The sequence below is a fragment of the Capricornis sumatraensis genome, chromosome 2 (assembly GCF_032405125.1).
Source record: "Capricornis sumatraensis isolate serow.1 chromosome 2, serow.2, whole genome shotgun sequence".
In the NCBI taxonomy this organism is placed as follows: domain Eukaryota; kingdom Metazoa; phylum Chordata; class Mammalia; order Artiodactyla; family Bovidae; genus Capricornis; species Capricornis sumatraensis.
The window spans coordinates 96,316,924-96,343,643 of record NC_091070.1 but is presented as its reverse complement, the minus strand read 5'-3'; the positions used below and the strand labels follow the sequence as shown (position 1 = coordinate 96,343,643).

General features: G+C 38.6%; 1 protein-coding gene across 1 annotated transcript; it reads right to left on the bottom strand.

Moving 5' to 3' along the window:
* Nucleotides 1-26,026, bottom strand: FEM1C (fem-1 homolog C). The gene is made up of 2 exons (XM_068964802.1): nt 25,388-26,026; nt 1-2,918 (listed from the first exon to the last, which is right to left on the bottom strand). The coding sequence occupies exons 1-2, from the start codon at nt 25,929-25,931 to the stop codon at nt 1,609-1,611; spliced, it is 1,854 nt and encodes a 617-aa protein (XP_068820903.1). The 5' UTR covers nt 25,932-26,026; the 3' UTR covers nt 1-1,608.
* Nucleotides 26,027-26,720: the final 694 nt, after the last annotated feature.

Genomic DNA, 26,720 nt, shown 5'->3' with positions numbered 1-26,720 from the left:
GAATAAAATGTCAACACAAAAATCCAAGTGATCCAGCTCATTAAACTCACAGGTAAACTGAGTTTTTCTGAAACCAATAAGGAGCTTTTTATTCAGAACAACTTTATTAAGACATTGGCAAGGCAAATACGCCATCATAAATTTTATTCTGAGTAACAATAAAGTGCTGAATGATAATTACCTGAACTTTTTTAGTACTTTTCACTTATTTTTTCTTAAGTTTAAAAGAGCCCTTTCTGTGGCATTAGCAAAGCTGTTAAAAAACAAAACAACAACAAAAAATAAAAAAGAAAGAAGGGAGGAAGCAAGGGGAAGAAATGAAGAAAAAAAAAGAAAGAGAAAAAAGTTAATTTTCAGTAAAGGAACAGGAAGCACTGCAATCTTTTGTGTTTAATTATGGTGACAAATAATTGAGACCAAAGTAATCCATGCAAGTTATCTTCAAAGGTATACTTAAGCTTGAAGAAAGAAAGAACACTGTTACTGACCTCTGATACTACGGCAGTAAATGGCATACTAAAATTCCTTAATTATCCTAGATGCCTAGGTCTGGCTTGGCAAGCATCATGCCACTGACATGCTTCAGCTCTTTTAGTAACTAAAAGTGATTTGCAGTTCAATTATTGAATATTTCAATGTGACCCATTAAGCTGTGTGATAAACTCTGAGGTTAAATTTAAGCAAATTCTCTACATTTAATCACATCATTGGCACAAGCAGGACAATGCTGGCGTAGCATGGAAGGTGGGTTACTTTGTGAAGAGTCTTCCTTTTACTGCATGATATATTAAGATGACAGACCTAAATCTCAACTGGGTTAATGAGTTAGAATAGATTTGCTTCCCAAATTTAGCACACAATAATTTCAGTGGATTAGAAAAAGAAATCTCAGATGTAAAGAAAAAAAACAACAAAAAAGCTCAAGCTCTGGTAGCTAACCTGTAGCTCTACAAATTGTCATGCTACAAGAGTACTTTCATAAAATGAACTTTGTAACATACTTAACAGTGTTTCAGAGTTGAAGCTGACCAACTGCTGCATAGAAATATGCTAACATACAACAGTCAAGTTGAAGCCCGTGCATAGAGAAGATAAAGCACTTATGGTAAACTGCAAATGGTCACAAGTCCATAAAGTTCGTACAACTTAACATGGGCCCATGAGGGGAGAAAAACTGCTCAGTAGAAATGGTTAAGTTAAAAATAAAGTGGAAACAGGAGAGAAGTCTGGAGAAGAGAGGGAAGAAGCAGAAAAAAAGACCTTCAATTGTATAAAATTCACAAATCAGAAAAGTATAAAGACACCACTGAAAAATGGTTAGTTAACTCTGTCCCAAACACCCAACACAAACAAAACCAGAATGGATAAGCCTTTGGCAGACAATTTTAGAAACTGAATATGACATTTCATTTCTCAGTAATTCACAAACAATATATTATATGGTATATTTATATTAAATACTGGGAAACCAATCCTGTAAATTTGATGCTTACAATGCTTTAGCCAATGAGAGCACAATGGGATCAAGCTAAATGAATGCTGGTGTTATCACAACAGTGCTCATTTATGAAACAACTGTTACCAATTCGTGCTTTAACAGTCAAAATATCATCTGTGAAGTGAAACGAAGGTCTCTAGCTTTTCTGGGATGTGCCCTTTATAGTATATTCTATGATTCACTATGACACGGGCAGCAAGACACTGCAACGTGGTATGGTTTATAGGCTGGATCAAATTCTTAGCTATTTCCTTCTCGTCCAGCAAATCACTAGCAGTTTGTTTGTGCAAGTTTGTGGCATCAAAATGTGCACCTGATTTAATAAGGAGATTCATGATGTCTGGATGGTTGTTCAGAGCAGCGATATGGAGGGGACTATTGTCATCAGAGTCTCTGACGTTCACATCAGCACCACATTCTATCAGTATTGCAGTAACTTGCAGAGATGGAAATTTACAAACAGGGTACCGCCCTACACAGGTAGTATTCTTGTCCACAGCCAGATGAAGAGGGCTGAAGTTATTCTTTCCCCTTGGATGCAGCTTAAGAAACCTGTATATAGTCTGCTTTTTGAAATGGTCCTGCTCTAGAGTGCAAGGAACTTTGTCTAATAAGCAAATCAAGTGCAAAATGATGGAAAGAGCCTTATTTAACTGTAATGGGTCAGCTGGACACTGAGTTTGTTTGATAGCTCGCTCTATTTCAAGGACACTTTTGCACAGTATGCCCATAAGATCATCAAAGGTAACAGTGGTGCCCAGCAGGCCTTTAGCCCTATCCTGCAGCATGAAAGAGAACAGTTCTGCAAAAGATAATAGGCTGCTGGCGGTCATTGGGCTGAGAGGGTCCAAATTGTTCTGCTGCATATCCAAAGCATACTTCCATAGGTTGATGCATCGTTTGAAATTTCCGGAGTCTGCATAGACAGCACCTCTATATCTAATATAGTAAGAGGTGTCAGGATGAGAAGGACCGAGAATGCGTTCTCTAATTAACAGTGCCTGCATTCTCATCTCATCAGGATCAGCAATAAGACCTTCTAGCTCTTCTGCACTGTTTACCTCCTTGGCGTAATCGTAAGCCATTATTAGTGTCTGCGGTACTGGTTTGCTAATGATATTAGTCCTATCACTGTACCTCATGTTCATTGCCTTTTTCCAGTACTTCAAAGCCCCAAGGAGGTCTCTTTTTTTGTCTACAAAGGTAGCTCCCAGGAGCTCCAGTGCATTGATCCGTTCTGTCTTGCTGGTCTGTGCATGGTGAGTCAGAAAATCCACAATGTTTGTGTGACCAGTCACACTTGCAGAGAGAAGGGGAGTCATTCCATAACCATCCTTTTCCATCTTGGCACAATACATAAGAAGCATCTTCATAATGTCCAAACTTCCAGACTCTGCACAATCATGCAATGCAGTATTACCTTAGAGAAGGAAAAAACAAATAACATGTTTTGAGGAACCAGGATACAATACATAAGTGTACTTTAAAATCTAAAGAAAAGTAGGCAGCTCCAAGCCACCCTCAATGAGACATACTTTAATTTGATTCCAAATAAGAAAAAAAGATCCCCGGCACCTAAAATTAATGTCTGACACACAGCAAGGGAAAAATAATATTGGTTAAGTTCTCTGAATAAATGAAATGACCAAATTAGGTATGAAAAGATATTCAAAGTCACTAAATGAAATTCAAAATTAGTCCATGGCCCTTTTGGTATTTTTTGATAATGTTTTCAAGTGTATATGCTACAACTAAAAACTGATGAAATTAACCAGCTGTGCAGTTTGCTGTCACATAACTTTCTGAGTCAGATTCCACATTTATAAATAAGAAATCTAGTCTATAAGTATCTAACATTCTTCAATTTGCTTCTAGGAGTGAGAAGTTATTTTTTCAGTATTTCCAGATTGCCAAGTGAACTTCAGCTTTAGTCAAAAATATTGGTAACAAAGTACTTTCTTCAAAAAACTCCCATAAGAAAAACATCCACTGAAATCTAAAAAACATGTGGGTGGTTGAATATGAACTTTAAAAGGAGACATCTGAAGTGTCCTTTCATAATGCATTACTTCCCACTGTAATTTAATTTTCTTAAACATTCTTTTTAGATGTACTAAATGTTCTAATACTATCCGCTTCTTCCCACAAATGGATTAAAACTGACAACAGGCACTGGCACACTAATAAAAAGCCCTGTTTGGATGGAACATACTAAGACATAATAACTACTCAAGTTATTTTAGCTACCTAAGTTTAATGATAAACATTCTACTTACGATCAAAACAGAAATTATCATGCAGGCCCTTGGTATTCACATAGTGTTTATAGAAAACGTCAACAGTGAGTCACTTTAGGCATGTGTGTGGAAAAGAGCTACCCTAGCTGGCTGAGACAGCTATTCTTAGAAAGACCTGCTTGCAAGGATGGTCCTTGGCTGGCATCTGGAATGCTGCCTGGTAAACAGTTCTAAGATCTAAGTTTCCCTAAATGATAAGGGTGAATTCATGAGGACTACCTGCTTTCCTTCCGGGAGGCTCAGCAGAGGATGCCCACATAACCAGCACCCAATCAAAACTCGGGCATTGAGCCTCTAATCAATCAAATGGGATTCCCTGGGCAGGAACATTATTCGCTTACATTTACGTTGCTAGGAGAAGACTGTGCTCTGAATGACCTTTCACAAGAAGGACAGAGCATAAACAAGCCTGCACAAGAGTCCCCTGGACCCCACCTGTACCTTTCCTCTTATGATCCAGATTCATGTCCTTACTACATCACTGGAATAAGTCTTAGCCATGAGTACGACTGCATGTTAACTCCAAACGTGGGGGTGGCCATGGGAACCCCAGGTGCAGGATATGTTCTAGAAAGTGGCTTAAATCTGAATCCTTCACATTACAAATCTACAACTAAAACTCAAAAAAGCACAAGTTATAATAGGACTTTAATCTCTTCACAAACGTATCCTGCTTGTCTTCTGTATCTACAGGGATTACATTGACAACATCTGTGTATTTATTCTGACTCAGCATTTCAGTGTCTGATAGAAGGTTTCTGCAATGTGTATAATAACCAAGCACTCAAGAGCCCAGAACTTCTGACTACTCCTGTTTATTTGCTCAAACTAGTTTCAATTAAACATGACTACTACTAAGTATATTTTTGAAAACGCTCTTGAATTAAGGATCCATAATACTTCCTTTTTTTCTAAGAAATAGTGTAATAAAGAGAAGGCTTAGATGGCATTCTTCTCCATTCATAGTAATAAAATCAAGAATAGAAATGCAGCAAATACATATATTTTGAATACACCATATGCTGAAAAAAATGGTTTTTGTTTTAAAGGACTAAGAGACTCACATCTAGTAACGGCAGCGGTAATAGTATCCCCTCTCACTAAGAACTAGAAAAACTGAGAAGTGCATTTTAAAAAATCTGTATGACAGTAGGTAAGAGCTCATATGGAGACAACATCCAGGAGAATAAAAAAAATTAGTTAAGTCCAGAATTTGGGGAAATTTCCCCCAACGACCTCTACTGACTGTGGAAGAGACAGCTGAAAAACTGAGCAGAGTTTCTGATCTTGTAGTGCTAGAGGAGAAAACTAAAGTCCAGAGCCCATTAAGAAATCCCACTACACTTCAGGGTACAGCTCTGTGGGGCTGCTCTCTAGGAGTTAAGATGAAGCACAAATAAACCCATCATCACAGGAACTGAGATGGAAATTAAAATCATCTTGATATGGAATTAAAGTAATCCAGGACTGCTGGCACATGTAATCAAAAGCCAGAAGCAAATACAAATACTATTTAGATGAAGCAATTATCACACTAGGGTTCAAATTATTTATATACATATTCTTCATCTATAATGTTTGGTATCTAATCAAACATAATGGACAGAAGAGAAAATCAGGAGCCATAACACAAAAACCAAGAGAAATAAGAGCTAAGAGAAAAGCCCAACAGAGGACCTAGATAATACAGTTATCAAACACAAGACTTTGAAGTAATAAATTATGCTTAGAATATTCAGAAGGATTTAAAGTTTTGAGAATTAGAAAACTGGAAACTAAAAAAAGAACAAAATGAACATTCTAGAACTGAAAAACTCAATGGGTGGCTTTAAAAGCAGACTACACACAGTTGAATAGGCAATCAGTGAACTAGAAAATAAGTCAGATGAAAATACACAGAAAGATGCATGAAAGTGAAAGGACGAAAAAGCAGGAGACTATAAGAGACAGAGGAATCGATGTCAGAAGGATTCATACACTTAAGGTCAGAATTCTAGAGGAAGAAAAAGGGCCAAAGCAAGGCAATATTTACAGAGATAAAGTCTGAGAATTTTCTGAAGTTGATCAACGATTAAGCCACAGTTTTAAAAAGTTTTACAAACAAGAAGGCTAGATAAAAAAGAAACTTACACCGAGGCACACTACAGCAGAAGTGCTGAATACCAAGGACAAAGAGAAAAATCTTAAAACAAAACAACAGGTAGAAATGACCAGCAAAAGAACAGGTAGACTGATAGCAAAGTTCTAATCAGGAACAAAAGAAGCCCTAAAGCAGTAAAGGAAAATAAATGCCAACTCATTTGGGAGATATCTAAATAAATATTGACTTTAAACATTCTAACAGGGTTTGAGATGTGTATAGAAGAAAAATGCTTGATGGTAATAGCATACAAATAATGATGGTAATGAGTTAAAGTATTCTAAGATTTCTGCATTGCTTAGAAAAAGGTAAAATTAGTAATTTATGTTAGACTTTAATAAGTCAAAGTAGTACTATCTAGAAGAATCACTAAAATAATAGAGGGTATACATGCAGATAATTACTACATATCCTACAATACAGAAAAAAAATTGAAAAAATGAAAACTAATCCAAATGACAACAGAAACAAAGACTACAAAATAGCCGGAAAAATAAAAATCAGTAAGGAGATTAAAACCCAAATACCTAAGTAGTTACATTAAATACAACAAACTAAATGTGCCATTAAAATAAAACTATCAGATTAAAAATACAAACACATAAAACTCAACTACATGCTGCTTACAGGAGAAATACCTTAAATGTAAGAACAGGAAAAGGCTGATGTAAAATAATGAAAAAATATATATATATATCTTAGGCAAAAACTAACCATAAGAAAGCTATCTGATAGCAAAATATGAGATTAAGTAGACTTTAAAACAAAATGCATGTTTAGAGATAAAGAAACATTTTATAATATGAAACTCAAAACAACATAAAGATATAATTCTAAGTTTGTTTTCATCAAAACACACAGCAAAATAAAGCAAAAATCAACAGAACTACAAAGAAAATCAGATAAATCCACTAATAATACATTTCAACACACCTATCTCAGTATAGAAGACCAAAATCAGTAACGATACAGAAAATTAAATGAACACGATCAGTTCAGTTCAGTCGCTCAGTCGTATCTGACTCATTAAGACCCCATGAACTGCAGCACGCCAGGCCTCCCTGTCCATCACCAACTCCCGGAGTTTACTCAAACTCATGTCCATTGAGTTGGTGATGCCATGTGTCATCCCCTTCTCCTCCCGCCTTCAATCTTTCCCAGCATCAGGGTCTTTTCAAATGAGTCAGTTCTTTGCATCAGGTAGCCAAAGTATTTTTAGGACCGATTTCCTTTAGGATGGACTTGGATCTCCTTGCAGTCCAAGGGACTCTCAAGACTCTTCTCCAACACCACAGGTCAAAAGCATCAATTCTTCAGCACTCAGCTTTCTTCACAGTCTAACTCTCACATCCATACATGACTACTGGAAAAACCATAGCTTTGCCTAGGTGGGCCTTTGTTGGCCAAGTAATATCTCTGCTTTTTAATATGCTATCTAGGTTGGTCATAACTTTTCTTCCAAGGAGCAAGCATCTTTTAATTTCATGGCTGCAGTCACCATCTGCAGTGATTTTGGAGCCCAAAAAAATAAAGTCTGACACTGTTTCCACTGTTTCCCCATCTATTATGCCATGAAGTGATGGGACCAGATGCCATGATCTTAAGTTTTCTGAATGTTGAGCTTTAAACCAATTTTTTCACTCTCCTCTTTCACTTTCATCAAGAGGTTCTTTAGTTCTTCTTCACTTTCTGCCGTAAGGGTGGTGTCATCTGCATAGCTGAAGTTATTGATATTTCTCCCAGCAATCTTGATGCCAGCTTGTACTTCATCCAGTCCGGCATTTCTCATGATGTACTCTGCATATAAGTTAAATAAGCAGGGTGACAATATGCAGCTGTTATGTACTCCTTTCCTGATTTGGAACCAGTCTGTTGTTCCAAGTCCAATTCTAACTGTTGCTTCCTGACCTGCATACATACAGATTTCTCAGGAGACAGGAAAGATGGCCTGGTATTCCCATCTCTTTAAGAATTTTCTACAATTTGTTGTGATCCACACAGGCAAAGGTTTTGGCATAGTCAATAAAGCAGAAGTAGATGTTTTTCTGGAACTCTCTTGCTTTTTCAGTGATTCAGCAGATGTTGGCAATTTGATCTCTGGTTCCTCTGCCTTTTCTAAATCCAGCTTGAACATCCGGAAGTTCATAGTTCACATACTGTTGAAGCCTGACTTGGAGGATTTTGAGCATTACTTTGCCCTTTGAGATGAGTGCAATTGTGCAGTAGTTTGAGCATTCTTTGGCATTGCCTTTCTTTGGGACTGGAATGAAAACCAACCCTTTCCAGTCCTGTTGCCACTGCTGAGTTTTCCAAATTTGCTGGCATATTGAGGGCAGCACTTTCACAGCATCATCTTTTAGGATTTGAAACAGCTCAACTGGAATTCCATCACCTCCACTAGCTTTGTTCGTAGTGATGCTTCCTAAGGCACACTTGACTTCGCATAATGAACACTACAGAGTTTCATTTCTTTTTGGAAAGGATACCTGGAGCACATGTAAATATTGACTGCAGTCTAGGCCATAAAATGAGACTCTTACTGTAACCACTGAATATGTTCTAAGTTCACAATACAAGTTATATTAAAAACAAATGGGACTTCCCTGGTGGTCCAGTGGTTAAGAATCCACCTGCCAATGCAGGGGGACACAGGTTCAACCCCTGGTCCAGGAAGATCCCACATGCCACAAGGCAACTAAGCCTGTGCACCGCAGCTACTGAGCCTTTGCTTTAGAGCCTGGGAGCCGCAACAGAAGAAGCTGACGCAGTGAGAAGCCCCTGCCCTAGAGTAGCCCCAGGGGCACTATAGTAGTCCCTGCTTGCCTCAACTAGAGAAAGCCTGTGTGCAGCAACAAAGACCCAGCACAGTCAAAAAAAAAAAAAAAAAAAAAAAACCCTAGAAAAATCTCCACATACTTGAAATTTAAAAATATACTTCTAAATAGCACATGGGTCAAAGGAGGAATCCCAAAGGATAGTAGAAAATATTTTTAGCTGGATGATATAAAAACATTAAATAAAAAATCTTATGGGATATGGCTAAAAGTATGCTTAAATGTACATTAGAAAAGAAAGGCTGTTTGAAAAAACAACTAAGTTTCCATCTCAAGAAGTTATACGGAAAAATGTAAAGTAAGCCTAGAGAAACTAGAAGTGAATAATAAAAAGCAGATATAAATGAAGAAAAAAGGTACCAGTGACTTTATTAACCATTGCCTTCTTGTAATCTTATATTAGTAACTATGCAAAGTGGAGAAGATAAACTTGTTCTACAAATAGAAACCAGAGGAATTAGTATTAAAATAAAAATCCATGCCTCCCATTTGCCATTTCAATGTACTGCACATATCTAAGGTGGTATTTTAAATGCTAGTTATACTATACTTCTGTGAATAAGTTATTTCTAATAAAAATAAACCTCATAACAAAACTTCTACCAATCACATTACTTTACAACTCAAAAGCTTTTATGTTTCCTCTAAGGAAACAGCTGAAAATCTTTAAGATTTCAAAATTCTACAGCATTGATTCTCAAATCATTATCTGTGAGAGGGTGAGAAAGCAACAAAGCAGAAATCTACAGTTTCGGAAGGCACGTTATGTGAAGTAAAGCTTAATCTTGGTAGTGGAAACACACATAAGAATAAACACTGCAGGAAACAGATTTTTGAAAAGAGAAATATTTCCCTACCCTACTTCTCCAGCTCCACTTCTCGTCACCTCCAGTATGAACGCTGCTCTGTGTGTCTAGACCAGGAGCCACAAACTTGATCTATAAAGGACTACATAGTATTCAAGGTTTTGCAGGACATACAGTCTTTGTTGTAATCACTCAACTCTACCATATAACAAAAAGTATCCACAGGCAATTGGTTAAATTAACAGAATGGCTGTTACCCAACAAAACTTTATTTATGGACACTAAAATACGGCTTTTGTGTCCTGAAATATTATTCATTTTTTCAACCACTAAAAAATACAAAAACCATATCTTAGCTCTCAGGCAATACAAAAGCAGGGGGTGGGCAGAATTTGACCTCTGGGGCAGTTTGCCAACACCTACTCTGACCCAAAAGACAACATCAATCTCTGCTATACACAAGGCAGAGGAGCTGCTTAGCCTTCCCATCACTCGATCCTACGTTACCTCTTCCCGCCCCACAAACAGTCCTGCTTACTTCCACCTTCGTGCCTCTTAATTTTCCTGCAATATACTCCTCCTTCTTTACTTTTTAACTTTTCTGCCATGTTTCAACAGATTTTAGCTGTTCAAAGAGGCTTTCTTGGTTATACTATATTATCATTTTGAGAATGTCTGGCGAATGAATGTTTCACTCATCCTGATAAGTACTCATATAATACCTCGTGTAAGACATAACATAACATGCTGCTGCTGTTGTTTAGACACTAAGTCGTGTTCAACTCTTTGTGACCCCATGGACCGTAGCCCCCCAGGCTCCTCTGTCCATGGGATCTTTCAGGCCAAGAATACTGCTGTGGGTTGACCTTTCCTTCTCCAGAGGACCTTCCCAATCCAAGGACCAAACCCACATCTCCTGCACTGGCAGGTGGATTCTTGCCCTCTGAGCCACTGGAGAAGCCCACACAATACGTTGTTGTTGTTGTATTAGTTGTTCAGTTGTGTTTGACTTTGCAACAATGTAGGTTTGTAGCCTGCCAGGCTCCTCTGCCTATCGAATTCTCCAGGCAAGAATACTGGAATGGGTAGGCATTACCTCCTCCAGGGGATCTTCCTGACCCGGGGATGGAACCCAAGTCTCCCATATTGAAAGCAGATTGTTTATTTTCTGGGCCACAAGGGAAGTAGTATAATATGTTCTGGCCTCACAAATAGGTTTTCTGACCTAAATGGCCTAAAGTACACAGAGCCTGTATTTCCTTTAAATCCCAGATAGCAGTTAGCACAGTATCAAAGCTGAGGTAGATTCTTACATTTTTAACGCTAGATACCACAAAACATGATTTCAAATAAGGACAAAATAACTTTAAAAAGTAAAATCTTAGCAGGTGGATATAGTCTTTATTCTAACAAGTATACAACCACCATACTTTCATGCCCCTGCCCTAGAAGCCCTAAAAAAATCAACTTATAGCCCAGTTCATTACTTAAAAGTTTAGACAACACGTTAAAAAAAAAAAAAAATCCCACCAAAATCCAAAACAAAGGCCTAGTTTTATTTATTCATTTCTGGCTTCACTGATCTTCGTTGCTTTGCATGGGTTTTCTCTAGTTGCCACAAACGGGGGCCGCTCTTCGCTGCAGCCTGCGGGCTTCCCCCAGCCGCTGCTTCTCATTGCGGAGGACCGGCTCTAGAGTATACGCAGGCGGGGCAGCTGCGGCACGCGGGCTCTGGAGCAGATTCAGAAGAGTGGTCCACAGGGTTAACTGCTCTGCCTGTGAAACCTTCCTGGACCAGGGACTGAACCCATGTCCCCCGCACTCGCAAGCAGATCCTTATCCAGTGTGCTACCAGGGAAGTCCGAAAAGCGTAATTTTAAAGCAACTATGTCATGTCTCCAAGTCTTTTTAAATAGTATATTTTTATAAAGTTATAAAATAGACAACTGTTTCCTGCTTTTCACCTACATCTGAGTCATTCTGTCATGTTCCATGTACATATAGTCTACATGAACTATATAGATACTATCAATTTACATAAACACTTTGCTGATGGACATTTGCACTGCTTTAGAATTTTCACTATAAGACTAATGCCTAAAAAACTGTAAGACTAATGCCTAAAAGACAGATAAGGGACCAGTGATTGCCAGAGGGTGGGCGCTGAGAGAATGCAAAGGGGCAATACAGGAGTTTTCCATTCCATCTGTATTGTAGTGGTGGTTAAATTACTGCTTATGTTCATCAAAACTTAGAGAACTATATACTAAAAAGGATGGATTTTATTGTACATGAAGTGTACTTCAATAAACAAATGACATAAAAATTAATCCCTACCTTAGAACCAGAAACGTGTGACAGCTTAAGAGACATCTTTAATTCATTTCCAAAGGAATCATAAAATCTTTCAAAACATTCTTTTGATTCTTTATAATTCAAAAGAATTATAAATTCCTTCAAAAGAATGCTTCTACGGTATTCCTCCTAGCACTGGAACTAACTGTAATTATATTACCTCTATAACTGGGTATCATGGCATCTGGTCCCATCACTTCATGGGAAATAGATGGGGAAACAGTGGAAACAGTGTCAGACTTTATTTTGGGGGGCTCCAAAATCACTGCAGATGGTGACTGCAGCCATGAAATTAAAAGACACTTACCCCTTGGAAGGAAAGTTATGACCAACCTAGATAGCATATTGAAAAGCAGAGACATTACTTTGCCAACAAAGGTCTGTCTAGTCAAGGATATGGTTTTTCCAGTAGTCATGTATAGATGTGAGAGTTGGACTGTGAAGAAAGCTGAGCACAGAAGAATTGATGCTTCTGAACTGTGGTGTTGGAGAAGACTCTTGAGAGTCCCTTGGACTGCAAGGAGATCCAACCAGTCCATCCTAAAGGAAATCAGTCCTAGGTGTTCATTGGAAGAACTGACGCTGAAGATGAAACTCCAGTACTTTGGCCACCTCATGCAAAGAGTTGACTCACTGGAAAAGACCGTGATGCTGGGAGGGATTGGGGGCAGGAGGAGAAGGAGACGACAGAGGGTAAGATGGCTGGATGGCATCACCGACTTGATGGACGTGAGTTTGAGTGAGCTCCGGGAGTTGGTGATGGACAGGGAGGCCTGGCGTGCTGCGATTCATGGGGTCGCAAAGAGTCGGACACTGAGTGACTCAACTGAACTAATACCTGGGTATCCAGAACATTTCCCCATGTCTGTTCACAAACTTTATTTTCTTTCAGGACATGTATATTTATGTTCCCATTTCTGGGGTAAGTCTGAGTTTCAACATATAAGTACTTTATAAAATGATATATGTATATAATAGTCTGTTATATTTACTGCATATATTTTCCTTTGTTCTTTCATTCAAGAATTAGATACACTATGAATGCAAGGTCCTGTGGAAAAAATATAACAAGCTGAATTTAAAAATTAAGTTACCGTGGCCTTGTGAGTAGTCTGTGCTAAACGATATATGCCAAAGATCAGTAAGATCACATCTAACTCTTGCAGGTAACTTCACTGATTTAAACTTTTAATGCATAATATTATTTGCCAGGCACTACTGAAGATTCAACTCAGGCATTTTCCCTGGGTTACATGCTTCTTAGAATCCACCTATCAATGCAGGGGACATGGGTTGGATCCTTGGTCTGCAAACTAAGATCCCTCATGACACGCCGCAGGGCAACTAAGCCCATGAGCCACACCTACCGAGCCCATGTGCCACAACTAGGGAGGAGCCTCCACCTGCCACAGTCAGAGAAAGTTCATGGGCAGCAATGAGACCCAGCAGAGCCAAAAGTTAGTTAGTTAAAAATACCTATCTCCTCTAAAAAGTGAAATAAAGGGTATTTAAGCATTAAAATTTAATGAATTTACCTTCAGCTAAAGAAAAAAGATTAAGAGTAGGTGACCCTTGAATAACTCGGGGATTAGGGATACCGACACAACGCAGTGGAAAATTCAAGTGTAGACAACTTACAGTCAGCCCTTGGAATCCATGGTTCCTTATCCTCAGACAGTGTGTATTATAGTTATTATTGAAAATAATTCATATATAGATGGGCCCCTGCAGCTCGAACCCATGTTGTTCAAGGGTCACCAGTACCTTATTATACAATTCTCAATGCCTGATTAAGAAAAGACAAATTTCTGAAAAAAAATAAAATTTCTGGTACTGAATTCATAATGGCAAATTTTTTATGATATCTCAAAAGATGTGTCTATTATATGGACATTTCTATAAAATCAAACTGATGATACATAAAGTGTTAAAAGTTATTTCCAAAGAAAGTTAAAATAGTAATCATCCAAATACACTAGCTTTCAACTATACAATAACACAGAAACAGTGCTTTAAAATCATGAAGGAAGAAAACACAACCATGTTCACTGGGCTACTACAGAAATGGTATGGACCTAAAAGAAACAGAAGATATTAAGAAGAGGTGGCAAGAATACATAGAAGAACTGTACAAAAAAGATCTTCACAACCCAGATAATCACGATGGTGTGATCACTCATCTAGAGCCAGACATCCTGGAATGTGATGTCAATGGGCCTTAGAAAGTATCACTACGAACAAAGCTAGTGGAGGTGATGGAATTCCAGTAGAGCAGTTTCAAATCCTGAAAGATGATGCTGTGAAAGTGCTGCACTCAATATGCCAGCTAATTTGGAAAACTCAGCAGTGGTCACAGGACTGGAAAAGGTCAGTTTTCCTTCCAATCCCAAAGAAAGGCAATGCCAAAGAATGCTCAAACTACTGCACAATTGCACTCATCTCACATGCTAGTAAAGTAATGCTCAAAATTCTCCAAGCCAGGCTTCAGCAATACGTGAACCGTGAACTTTCGGATGTTCAAGCTGGTTTTAGAAAAGGCAGAGGAACCAGAGATCAAATTGCAAACATCCACTGAATCGTGGAAAAAGCAAGAGAGTTCCAGAAGAACATCTATTTCTGCTTTATTGACTATGACAAAGCCTTTAACTGTGTGGATCACAATAAACTGTGGACAATTCTGAAAGAGATGGGAATACCAGACCACCTGACCTGCCTCTTGAGAAATCTGTATGCAGGTCAGGAAGCAGCAGTTAGAACTGGGCATGGAACAACAGACTGGTTCCAAATAGGAAAAGGAGTATGTCAAGGCTGTATATTGTCACCCTGATTATTTAACTTACATGCAGAGTACATAATGAAAAACGCTGTGCTGGAAGAAGCACAAGCTGGAATCAAGATTGCCAGGAGAAATATCAATAACCTCAGGTATGCAGATGACACCACCCTTATGGCAGAAAGTGAAGAGAAACTAAAAAGCCTCTGATGAAAGTGAAAGAGGAGAATGAAAAAGTTGGCTTAAAGCTCAACATTCAGAAAAAGAAGATCATGGCATCTTGTCCCATCACTTCATGGGAAATAGATGGGGAAACAGTGGAAGTGCTCACACATTAAAGTATGATTGTATTCGTCAAGAAGACTCGTGTGAAGTGCCAATCCTAAATGCTGATAACTTTAAAGAGACTCGTAATTTTTGATAGCAGGCTCAAAAGAGATAGGAATTTATGCTCAGCTGTGAAAAGTACCTAACGGTGGAGTCAAGATTTTTCTAAAATTAATAATCCAAAAACATACTAGTATTCTGAGTAAGGATTAGTCTGGGCCCGAAGAGTTCCCTTGCTCCAAACCAGATGTTCAGGGATTGACTAAACAATAAATAAGTGATTGTCACCAACCACTTAAATTATACAAGAACTTCAATATAGCATTATAACTATATAATCTCAATTTGGGTTAAACTACTTAAGATTCACTAGGATCAAGTTTTCAAAGTACTCCCAAGTAGCAAACAGAATTTATCTTTTTAATGAAATGAAAAAGTCTTCATAAAAGCTATAAAATATTTAAGAAATGCAAAATGTCCATTATAATTTAAACTGCTTTTTCTAACAATATCAATTTAACAGATTCCGCTTTTCTTAAAAGTCTTCACAGGGTTCAAACTTGGTGTATGTTTTTCGTATAAGTCAAATAATGTTGTGCTTCTCAAACTTTAAAGTGAAAAACTCCAGAGATCACAGCAAAATACAGATTCTGATGCAGGTGAGCCAAGATGGGGCCAAGTGATGACTATACTCCTGGTCTTCGCTACTTCGAGCAGAAAGGAAATAGAAAAAGAATATTCATTTTCTTGTCTGCTACATAGATATTTGCCATATAGCTAACATGTCCAGTAACTATATCAAGTGTTAAGCCTAGAAGTTTAAAACAGATCTGTTTTATATCATACAGAAATGAAAATTCACCATTCCTCTTTATTCTAAATTTAAACATTATATGCCACAGCAATAGGGTGGGTCTACTAGATTATAGTTTGATCCACAGAAAGTTTTTATCCATGTAGTAAAAGGTATCAGTAAACCCTGCAGACTATTTTAGACTATTTTTAGCAATTTTCTTAAGTCAAATCGAAGTGATCCAAAGTCAGATTTTTTAAAAAATTAATTTGTAAAAGAAAATCCAAATTGCTCTAGACAATACCATCAAAAGAGTGAAAATCCACAGACAGGAGAAAGTACTTGTAAATCATATATCTGGTAAAGACTTGTACTCAGAATATATAAATTACTCTTCAGTTGCTCAGTCGTGTTCCACTCTTTGCAACCCCAGGGACTGCAGCATGCCAGGCTTCCCTGTCCATCACCAACTCCCTGAGCTTATTCAAATTCATGTCATCAAGTTGGTGATGCCAACTCCAATTGATGATGCCAACTCACGTCCATCGAGTCGGTGATGTTACAACTCCAACAAGAGTTGTAAATTACTCTTACAACTCAGTAATAAAAAGATAAGTTACCCAATTTTAAAACATGCAAATGATAAGAAGACATTTCCCTAAAGAAGATATACAAATGACCAATAAGCACATGAGAAGATGCTCAACATCATTAACCACTGGAGAAAAAGAAATCAAAACCGCAATGAGACACCATTTCACAGCCACTAAGAAAACTATGTTAAAAAAGAAGGGGGACTTCCCTGGTGGTCCAGTGGTTAAGAATCTGCCTGCCAATGCAGGGGACATGGGTTCAATCCCTGCTTCAGGAAGATTTCACATGCAGCAGAGCAACAAATCTCATGAGCTGCAACTACTGAAGCCTGTGCACCCTAGAGCCTGAGCTCCACAACAAGAGGCGCTGCTGCGATGAGAAGGCCTCGCCCTGCAACTAGAGTAGCTCCTACCTGCCAAGACGAAAGCAGGCTCATGGGCAACAACAAAGGCCCAGCGCAACCAAAAATAAATAAAGACTTATCATTTTAAAAAAGGGTCATAACATGTTTGTAGAGATGTGGAAAAATTAGATCCCTTCTTCAATGTTGATAGGAATCCAGCGACTTTCAAAGACCCAATTTGGCAGTTCCTTAAAAATATAGTTACCATATGACCCCAAAATTCTATTCCTACATATATGCCTGAGGGAAATGAAAAATATACATCCACAGAAGAATTCGGACGCAAATATTCATGGCAGCATTACTGATAATAGCAAACAAGTGGAAACAACCCGAACGCCCATTAAGTGATGGAAGGATGAAGGCAGTGCATGTGCAGAACGGGCTATCCAGCAAGAACAAGCGCTGACGCTGCAAAACGGACGTCTTGAGAACACTACGCTAAGTGAAAGCTGCAAAAGACTACATAGTATGATTCCACTTATCAGAAATGTGCAGAGCAGACAAATTGACAAAGACAGAAGTATCAGTGGTTGCCTAAGACAGAGGATGAGATGGCTGGATGGCATCACTGACTCGATGGACGTGAGTCTGAGTGAACTCGAAGACGAGTGCACCTGGGGGTGAAGATGGAGTGAAGGGGAGAATGGGAGTGACTATTAATGGGTAAGGGGTCTTGGGGGGAGGGGGGATGAGAAACTAATTGTGACAGTTGCACAAATCTATGACCGTCCTAAAAATCAGTGATTGTGCACGCTTTAAATGGGTGAACAGTATGTGAGTTATGTGTCAAAGCCGTTTTAAAACCAAAGTGTGTTTTTAGTAAAGTATAAGTTTCGACTGATAAAAGCAGCAATTAAAAGCTCTTTTATTGTAATAGATTCCTCTGGAAATGCACAAAAACAGTTCTCATCCTTCCTCTTTAGCCTACTGTGCTTGGCATCCATTTTTCAACCCTGCAGCTGGGACTAAGCTGAATCTTTAAGAGACGTCTACTGATGAAGACTGGGAGGGAGGTGTGCAGTTCAACTGCACAAAAATACTGATTTCAAGCATTTTATTCCTGTATTTGTTCCTGGTATTAGCTATTTATACCAATAGCTAATTGGTAAGGAGACATGAATTTGATCCCTGGTTTGGGAAAATCCCCTGGAGAAGAAAATGGCAACCCACTTCAGTATTCTTGCCTGGGAAATTCCATGGACAGAGGAGCCTGGCGGGCTGCATTTCATGGAGTCACAAAAGAGTCAGATATGACTTAGCAACTAATCAACAGCAGCAACATGTGTTAAGGGAGAGGTGGGAAGGAGCAACTAATCAACAGCAGCACCATGTGTTAAGGGAGAGGTGGGAAGGAGTAGAGAGGAACCCTTTAGGATATTAAAGGAGCACAGCTCCCAGCCTCATCTCCAGGGACAGAGGAACACAATGGATAGCCTACTACTGCACTCAACACCATCTACAGCTTAGCTTCCCCACTGGGATGCCTCGTCTCCCTGAGGACACAGAGGAAGTGTGCCAGGGGATTCGGGAAGGAAAGGAATGAACAAGAAACAGCTTGGGAGTAACCTGGTCTGTGACTGAAATGTTACTGAATTTGGGATTTCCCTGGTGGTCCGGCAGTTAAGACTCCTAGGGTACAATCCTTGGTCAGGAAACTAAGATCTCACATGCCGTGTGGTGTGGCCAAAAAAAAATTAACAAATTCAACTATTAAATATTATTATTAAATCAAAATAAATGCAGAATGTTACAAGTAGAAAATTTTAAATCCCTATCTTTTACTCTTCTCTGCTAGTAGGTATATTTTGAGGTAACGAAGAGCTAAGCTAGAGCTCTCAAAGAGAAAGAAAATTTCAGCTTTCAACACTCTTAAGTCCTGAGTGGAGTAGAGTGAAAGTCGCTTAGTCATGTCCGACTCCTTGGGACCCCATGGACTATACAGTCCATGGAATTCTCCAGGCCAGAATAGTGGACTGGGTAGCCTATCCCTTCTCCAGGGGATCTTCCCAACCCAGGAATCGAACTGGGGTCTCCAGCATTGCAGGCAGATTCTTTACTAACTGATCCATCAGGGTTTAAGTCCTGAAGTATATAAATAACCTATTTACATGGCAAGTCATTATCTTTATCCATTACCTTATTTCCAACCATTCTTAATTTACAGTGGAGATTTTCTTTTATGTATTCTTTTTGGATTTACAGTGGGTAACAACAAAAAAAAAGGATCTTTAAAAAAAATCATCTTGATTGAAATACATCTATACATAAAACTGCCTATACTGTGGGAGAGAAAGAATGCCTGGGGTTTGCTTTAAACTACTGTAGATAACAAAATAAGTGGATGAAGGAAATGTATTTTTTAACGTACACTGGCAAATGTGGATAAATGTTGAAGCAAGATGGTAAGTACATAGCAGTTTAAAGTATTCTTCTCTCTACTTTCTCCACTTGCACCTAAGTTAGAAAATGTCCATAATAAACAGGCAAATAAACTGCCTGAACTAGCTCTCTCTCAAATCCTTTTAAAGCTATTAAGGTTGGTGCGAAAATAACTGCAGTTGAACTTTGCCACTTGATACTGGAATACATTCTTAAATAAATGTGGTTATGGTACACATCATTTTAATGTGCGTTTCTCACTTTATGTTTTTTGCTAATGACTTATTGTGAAGTTGCTCAGTCATGTCCGATTCTTTGCAACCCCACGGACTGTAGCCTGCCAGGCTCCTCCATCCATGGGATTTTCCAGGCAAGAATACCGGAGTGGGTTGCCATATCCTTCTCCAGAGGATCTTCCCCACCCAGGGATCGAACCTGCGTATCTCACTTTGTAGGCAGACGCTTTTACCATCTGAGCCACCAGGGAAGTATTTTAGAGTTAGGGAAGTGATGTTAGAGAAAAAGCAATTTCAAGAAATCTTATTTGAGTTCAATATGGGTCATAAAGCCATGGAGACAACTTGCAACATCCAACAATGCATTTGGCCCAGGAACTGCTACTGAATGTGCAGTGCAGTGGTGGTTCAAGAAATTTTGCAAAGGAGATGAGAGCCTTGAGGATGAGAAGCGTAGTGGCTGGCCACTGGAAGTTGACAATGACCAACTGAGAGGATCGTCAAAGCTGATCCTCTTAAAACTACACAAGAAGTTACTGAAGTCAGTGTTGGCCCTTTTATGGTCTATTCGGCATTAGAAGCAAATTGGAAAGATGAAAAAGCTCGATAGGTAGATATCTTATAAGCTGACCAAAAATCACAAATGCTGTATTTTCAAGTGTCGTCTTCTCTTAATCTACGCAACAACAATAAACCATTTCTCGACTGGACTGTGACATGCAGTGAAAAGTGGATATTGTAAGAAACTAGTGACGGCCAGACTCGTGGCTAGACCAAGAAGCTCCAAAGCACTTCCCAAAGCCAAACTTGCACCCAAAAGAGTCACGGTCACTGTTTGCTGGCTTGCTGCCTGTCTGATCCGTACAGCTTTTTGAATCCTGGTGACACCGTTACATCTGAGAGGTATGCTCAGCAAATCGAGGAGATGCACAGAGAACTGTGATGCCTGCAGCTGGCACTGGTCAACAGAATGGGCCCAATTCCTCTCCACAGCAACGCCCAACAGCACGTCACACAACCATGCTTCAAAAGTTGAACAAACTGGGCTGTGAAGTTTTGCCTCATCTGCCATATTCACCTGACCTCTCACCAACTGACTACCATGTCTTCAAGCATCTCCACAACTTTTTGCAGGAAAAATGCTTCCACAACAAGCAGGAGGCAGAAAGTGCTTTCCAAGAGTTCACTGAATCCTGAAGCACAAATTTTTATGCTACAGGAATAAACAAACTCGTTGGCAAAAATGTGTTGACTGTAATGGTTCCTATTTTGATTAATAACGGTGTGTTTGAGCCTAGTTATAATGATTTAAAATTTGTGGTCTGAAGCCAAAGTTACTTTTTCACCAACCTAGTGTCTATACTTACGAGCCTACGTGAGTTTGTTTTCTGAACTGCTCTAGAGCTCCACCTGTACCACTTATTTTTCACAATCACCATCCCAATGTCTTCATGTATGTATTTCTGTACTAAAATGACTAGAAAACACAGTCCCTGCCATCAAAGAGCTCATACTCTTTCCTCTCTTAAATGCAACACATTCATTCAACAAGCTTATTGACCAAATGTCCATTGTGGTCGGGATTTCTCTAACACATGCATACAAACACCAGGTCTCTAACCTCAAAGAGCTCACAATGTAACAGAATTAGAACGTTGTAAGATAGGATTCTCTTAAAAAAAAAAAAAACCTCAGTCATTCCTTACTGAACACATCTACCGGCTTACCACGGCATAAAGAATAAAATCAAAGTCCTTTACCTGGAAATCAATGTCCTGTAAAATTTAGCCCTGAGTGCCCACTGGTCAAAATATGCCTACTTTCCAATTTCTGTACCCTCCAAGCATATTTCTCAATGTGCCTTTCCTTACGTCATTCCTTAAGGCTTAAAAACTGTATCAGATCCCTTCTGCAGATCTGAACTCCAGCAATCCTTTTAAAGCCCAGTTAACTTCTCCATGAAGCCTTCCAGTTACTCTTCCAAAATTCTATAGAATGAATTTATACTATTCCTTTAACAGCGAACACATGTGATGTGCTCTATCTTTTCAAAGCCTCCACAACATCTTGACACAATACCTTGCCGACAGAAAATGTACAGGAATTATCTGATGACCAATTTGTTTAACTATCCTGGATAATTAAAAGTGATCGACCCATGCCTAAGGATAGTGTGTCCTCTGGGGCCAGTCTCCCCAGTTCCAACTCAGAGCCATTCTATGGGTCTCTAGCACTCAATCACTTTCAGCTGCTCAATTTCCAGCTGAATTAAGGACTTAAGCTTTTCACAGATCTGCAAAGTCCTACTCTAAGCCTTTTGTTTGTTTTTGGCATTTGAAAACAAACAAAAAAACCCTCAAGAACAGAACAGAAAAACAAAAACAAAAAACTCAAATAAAAAAGGATCAATTAAAGTCAAAAAGTCAAAAATGACTATAACTATGAAATACTGAGACAAATGTGGATGGCTGTAAGGTGGGCTTGTCTAATCACTTCTCATTTAGGGACTCTGTTTAAATAGCAACCAACTTCCCTGTCTCAAAAATCAACTGCTATGTTAAATGGAGAAGCACATAAAATATCTGTTTTTCTCCTCTTTCTAAATGCCATGGGAACCCACTGCCCCCTCAGATAATGAGTTAGTTGGGGATAAAGTATTTCCAAAAATCTAAGACAAGAAAACACTACTGCTGCACTTACCATACTGTGGTTTAAGTATCTGCTTATGAACTGTCTCTCCAATCAAACCATGAGCTCCTCAAGAGCAGGGAATCAAGGACTGAATCTTGTCTTACTCATCTCGTAAGCTGGTGGTTTCGCTAAGTCATGTCCAACTCTTGTGACCCCACGGACTGTAGCCCACCAGGCTCCTCTGTCCACGGGATTTTTCAGGTAAGAATACTGGAGTGTGTTGTCATTTCCTTCCTAATAGCCTGGCACACTCAAGGAATTCAATAAATACTCTCAATTAATGAATGGATTCCACCTTTAGGTTAAAACATGTTCAAAATGCCAACAGCCTGTTAAAAAGTAATGGAAAGACGTTAACTAATATATTCAAATGCCAACTGCCTGTTAAAAAGTAATGGATGGTAGAAGTCACATGAATTTTACATTTTAGCAGACCAAGCATAATCTACTGGCATTTTCTTTCTTCAGAACCATTTCCAACAGCTGACATATAAAATAAAATTTCCTAAGAAGTTATTCCATTTTACCCCTAGTCTTATCAGTTTTTCCCATTTTTTGGATGAGGATAAAAAATGTGGGGGGAAAAAATCCTTTCTTGATGCTCTACCAGATCCTTCTACAGTGCTCCTGCCTCAGTTTCAACGGGTTCCTGTTTTTCTATTACCCCAAACCCAGAAAATTAAAAAATGAAAAAATCTGAATAGTAGATGAGAGAGTAATTATCAAAGAATGGAAGCTTCAGGATCAGAGTGGGGGAGGTACAAATGTACTTTAATCTGCTCCCAACATTCATTTAATAAGACTCACTGTCAAATTTAAAGACACCATACAAAAATTCAAACACTGCACACAGTGATATATTATATATACGTATAATAATACATATGTTTGTTTGTATATATATGTATATAAAATTGAAGCTACATAAAACCATTTTCGGTATTAAAAAATTACATGTACCTTTAAAAAAAAGTATATTAAAAAAAAAAACTCTAGAATTAGCCAAGAGAGAGCATATACATCCTCAAGTACAAAACTGTATGACGATTGCGTTTAAAGGAACAGTTTTCTTAAATACCAAAGGTAATCAAGTTAAATATTGTTCAGTATACTAAGGAAAAATGCTCACTAAAATATGGGCTATTTACAGTACAGTTCTCCCAAATATTATACCTTTAGAACCATAAAAAATTTCGAAAAACAGAAGGGAAATAGTACCAGTACTCATCCCTCCAATGACATGAGTTTAAAACATGCTCCAAATTGATTTAAATACATGAGTTTACCAACAATCTGTACATCATTAGGTTGATGAATAAAAAGCTGAAACAAACTAAAAATTCAACAAGCCTAACACGCAGCCATTTCTTTTAACCCTTTCTATTCTAGGTATGATTTCAAAGCATTCCCAATACTAACATGGCCAATTAAGCAGTAATTTGTTCTTTCAAAACAATCATTCTTTAAAAGAATGGTGACTGTTTCAGGAAAAAAAAAGTCATGCTGTCCTTTGACTCAATACCAACCTCAAAGATAATCAGAAACAATGAATCTACAAGAATGTTTACAGAAACATTTCTTATAGTGAGAAGCCAGAAGCAAGGCAATGTAAAACTTCATTAGCAGAAGAGTAAGCAGCTATTGAAATTAAACAGCTATAATTAATGCCATTAAGGATAACATTTATTAAGCTAAAAAATAGGTACAGAAGAGCATATAAAATAAAATTGCATACATATATCTAAATGCAAAATTCAGTATCTTTAGGATTATCCCTAAGTGCTGGAATTTTATGAGATTTTTATATTTGGTTGGGAAAAAAAATTTATTAAAAAAATCACAATGAGACTGTATCATTTTTGTGACAAATCTTTTTTTAAAAGATTATACTAACTTCAGTAAATATATCCAGTAACTTTGTAGAGACCAGTAATTTTGAGGTTTAGCTGCTCTGAGAGGCAGTCACTAACACAATGACAAATAAGCATTCACTTTAATTCAGCAAATCCACTTATAGGTATTTACAATAGAGCTGTCTTCACAGAAGTGTGCAAAGACACACATTTGTTCAAGAACATTCATAGCAGCACTGTTTATTCTGGATGTGACCTAACTGCCTATCAACAGGGACTAGATAAATTATGCACATGCATACAATGAAATACTGTGTAGCCATGAAACAGAATGAGGCAGTTATGTGTGTTGGAGTTGAATGACATCCAAGATAAATTAAAAAAAGAAAAGAACAGTATATATCAAGTAACAAAGAAGGAAGAGGGAGAGATATACAGACAAATATACTTTTATTTGCATAGACTATCTTGAGGACACACCAAACACTGTAAATAGTGGTTGGAGATCTACAAATGAAAGGTAGTAAGACTGATTTTTCATAGCAAACACTATAAACCAATTTGTACTGTATGATTCTTTTTTATCATGTATGTATGCTCCTTTAAATTTTACAGTTTTTTAATATTAGACAGTGAAACTTTCCTTTCTATAAACAAACATATGCAAGTAAAATAACATTAAGCATCAATATTATACTATCATAGCAGTTGTTTTTAACAGTTAAAAAATATCCTAAAAAAGTATATACAACCATAAACTTGAGCTCCTCTTTTGGACAAAGATATTTACACTGTTGCTAGTCAACAAATCCACATCTGCTTAACCTAGTCCTTGTTTTGCTCTCAGCACTGTAGCAGTTTAAAAAAATCTACCTTCCCTCTTGCTATTATTTAATAAAAGGATTTTCTACTGGCCACACAATAAGTAGGGAATAAGGAAACAGATTTTCTTCTTTTCAGTGATATTAATCCTTCCAAGTCAGTATGGCCTGGTCTTCCCTGATGGAATAACAAATGAAATGCCTACCTAAAATAAACAGAACGATGACTCACTAAATATAGTAGTTTCTACTCCAAGGGTGTTCTAAAAAAATAAAACCTAGAATAATGTATCACATCAAAGTATATTCTTAAGTAAACACAAGTCTAATCGTTCAGATCAACTGCCACTAACATGCTCTAAACTTTGGGGAACCCACTTTCCAAGAATTGGAAGTCACTCCAAATAAAAAGAGAAAATGCTGCTTAACACAGTGATAGAGGTCTTTTTTAGGAAGGGACACCTAATCAAAACAGGCCTGTCAATGTTGGCTTACCTAACACCACTGCTTAAAATTATGCCTCACACTTCCTGAAAATAAGTGGCAAACACTTAAAAAAATTAAAATGAAGAAGATGAACTCACCTTTAACACTTTTCCTATTGACATCTGCCCCCTTTTCAAGTAAATACTGAGCAATCTCTTTGTGTCCTTTGTAACATGAGATCATCAAGCACGTATGCCCATGGCGGTTTGACACCTCCAAATCAGCTTTGTGTTCTACCAGGTACTTGACTATTTCCAAATGGCCATCGAAACAGGCAGCTCGAAGGGGCGTGGAATTGGTTAAAGTCGTGTTGTTGACAGACGCTCCGTGATTTAACAAAGACTGAACCACCTTCAGATGTCCTGCTGCAGAAGCAGCCCACAAAGGCGGAGCCCCCTCAATGGTTTCCCCATCAAAATTGACAGAGCCCCCTACTTCTATGGAGGCACTGCACTGCTCTAGGAGGAATTCCACCATGTCAAGATGCCCATACCTGGCGGCCATCAAGAGTGGCGTGGCCCCATTTGTTTTTTCAGAGATCAAGGAGGAAACCTCCTCTTTGGATTTGCTTGCCAACAGTTTGGTGAGAAGCCGGAGCTTGCCATCTCGAGCTGCGTTAAATACTGCTGTCTTCAGATCCATTTATGTCCAGTCGAGAGGCTGTGCCTTATTTCTCCTTCGAAGCAAAGCTCCAGCTTAACTCTATCGACCCAGGCAAGAGTTAGAGGAACCAAAGTTCAGTGTTAATCACTGCACCCCAGAACGGATATAAAACCACGGAGAGTATGTTCTGTCTACTGACTTCCAACATCTGACAACCAGAGCACCAAACTAGGGAAAAAAAAAAAAAGGTAGCAGTTTTGAATTTTCCACAGGTAAAGGCGGAAACACTAGGTTTTCTTAATTTCTACTTCTGGGGAAGAGAACCATACTTTAGGGACTACTCCGCACCCTCCTACCCCGCCCCCGGCCCCGAAAAAGGTGGGAAAGGAGACTACAAAAAGAGATACACAGAGACCAAATGTTTTCGTGGGAGGCAGTCTCTTCTCTATATACGGTAAATTTGACACGACAGGCAACCGGTTTTCTCGCCTCCTAAGCAGCCAAGCTTTGTTCTAGTTTTTGCTCTGCACACGCCCAGGGAGAGTACAACCGACAGAGGCAGGAGGCGCGGGTGCAGAAATGTTTCCCTTTCTCACATCTGCAGAGGAGAGCGGGCCAAGGGCGCGAGGCTGGAAGGCCCTGTCGTCGCCTGGATGGCTTTCCAGAAGGAACAAAAAAAAAGGTCGGACTCAACAAACTGCGGCCGGCTAACGCCAAAACCCTCACCCGAAAGGTTCTCTTCCCTTTAAAACTACTCGAGACTCAGGAAATCCGGCTGCCTTTTAGCTAACTTCATCCGCCCCGTTTTGATCCTCCCCGCCAAAGGAT

Bases quoted from the DNA above. Each gene is read 5' to 3' on its own strand.
- FEM1C (XM_068964802.1), bottom strand. From the start codon at position 25,931: ATGGATCTGAAGACAGCAGTATTTAACGCAGCTCGAGATGGCAAGCTC. The intron at 2,919-25,387 runs GTGAGTTCATCT...TCCTTCTCTAAG, and splicing joins CAATAGGAAAAGTGTTAAAG to GTAATACTGCATTGCATGAT.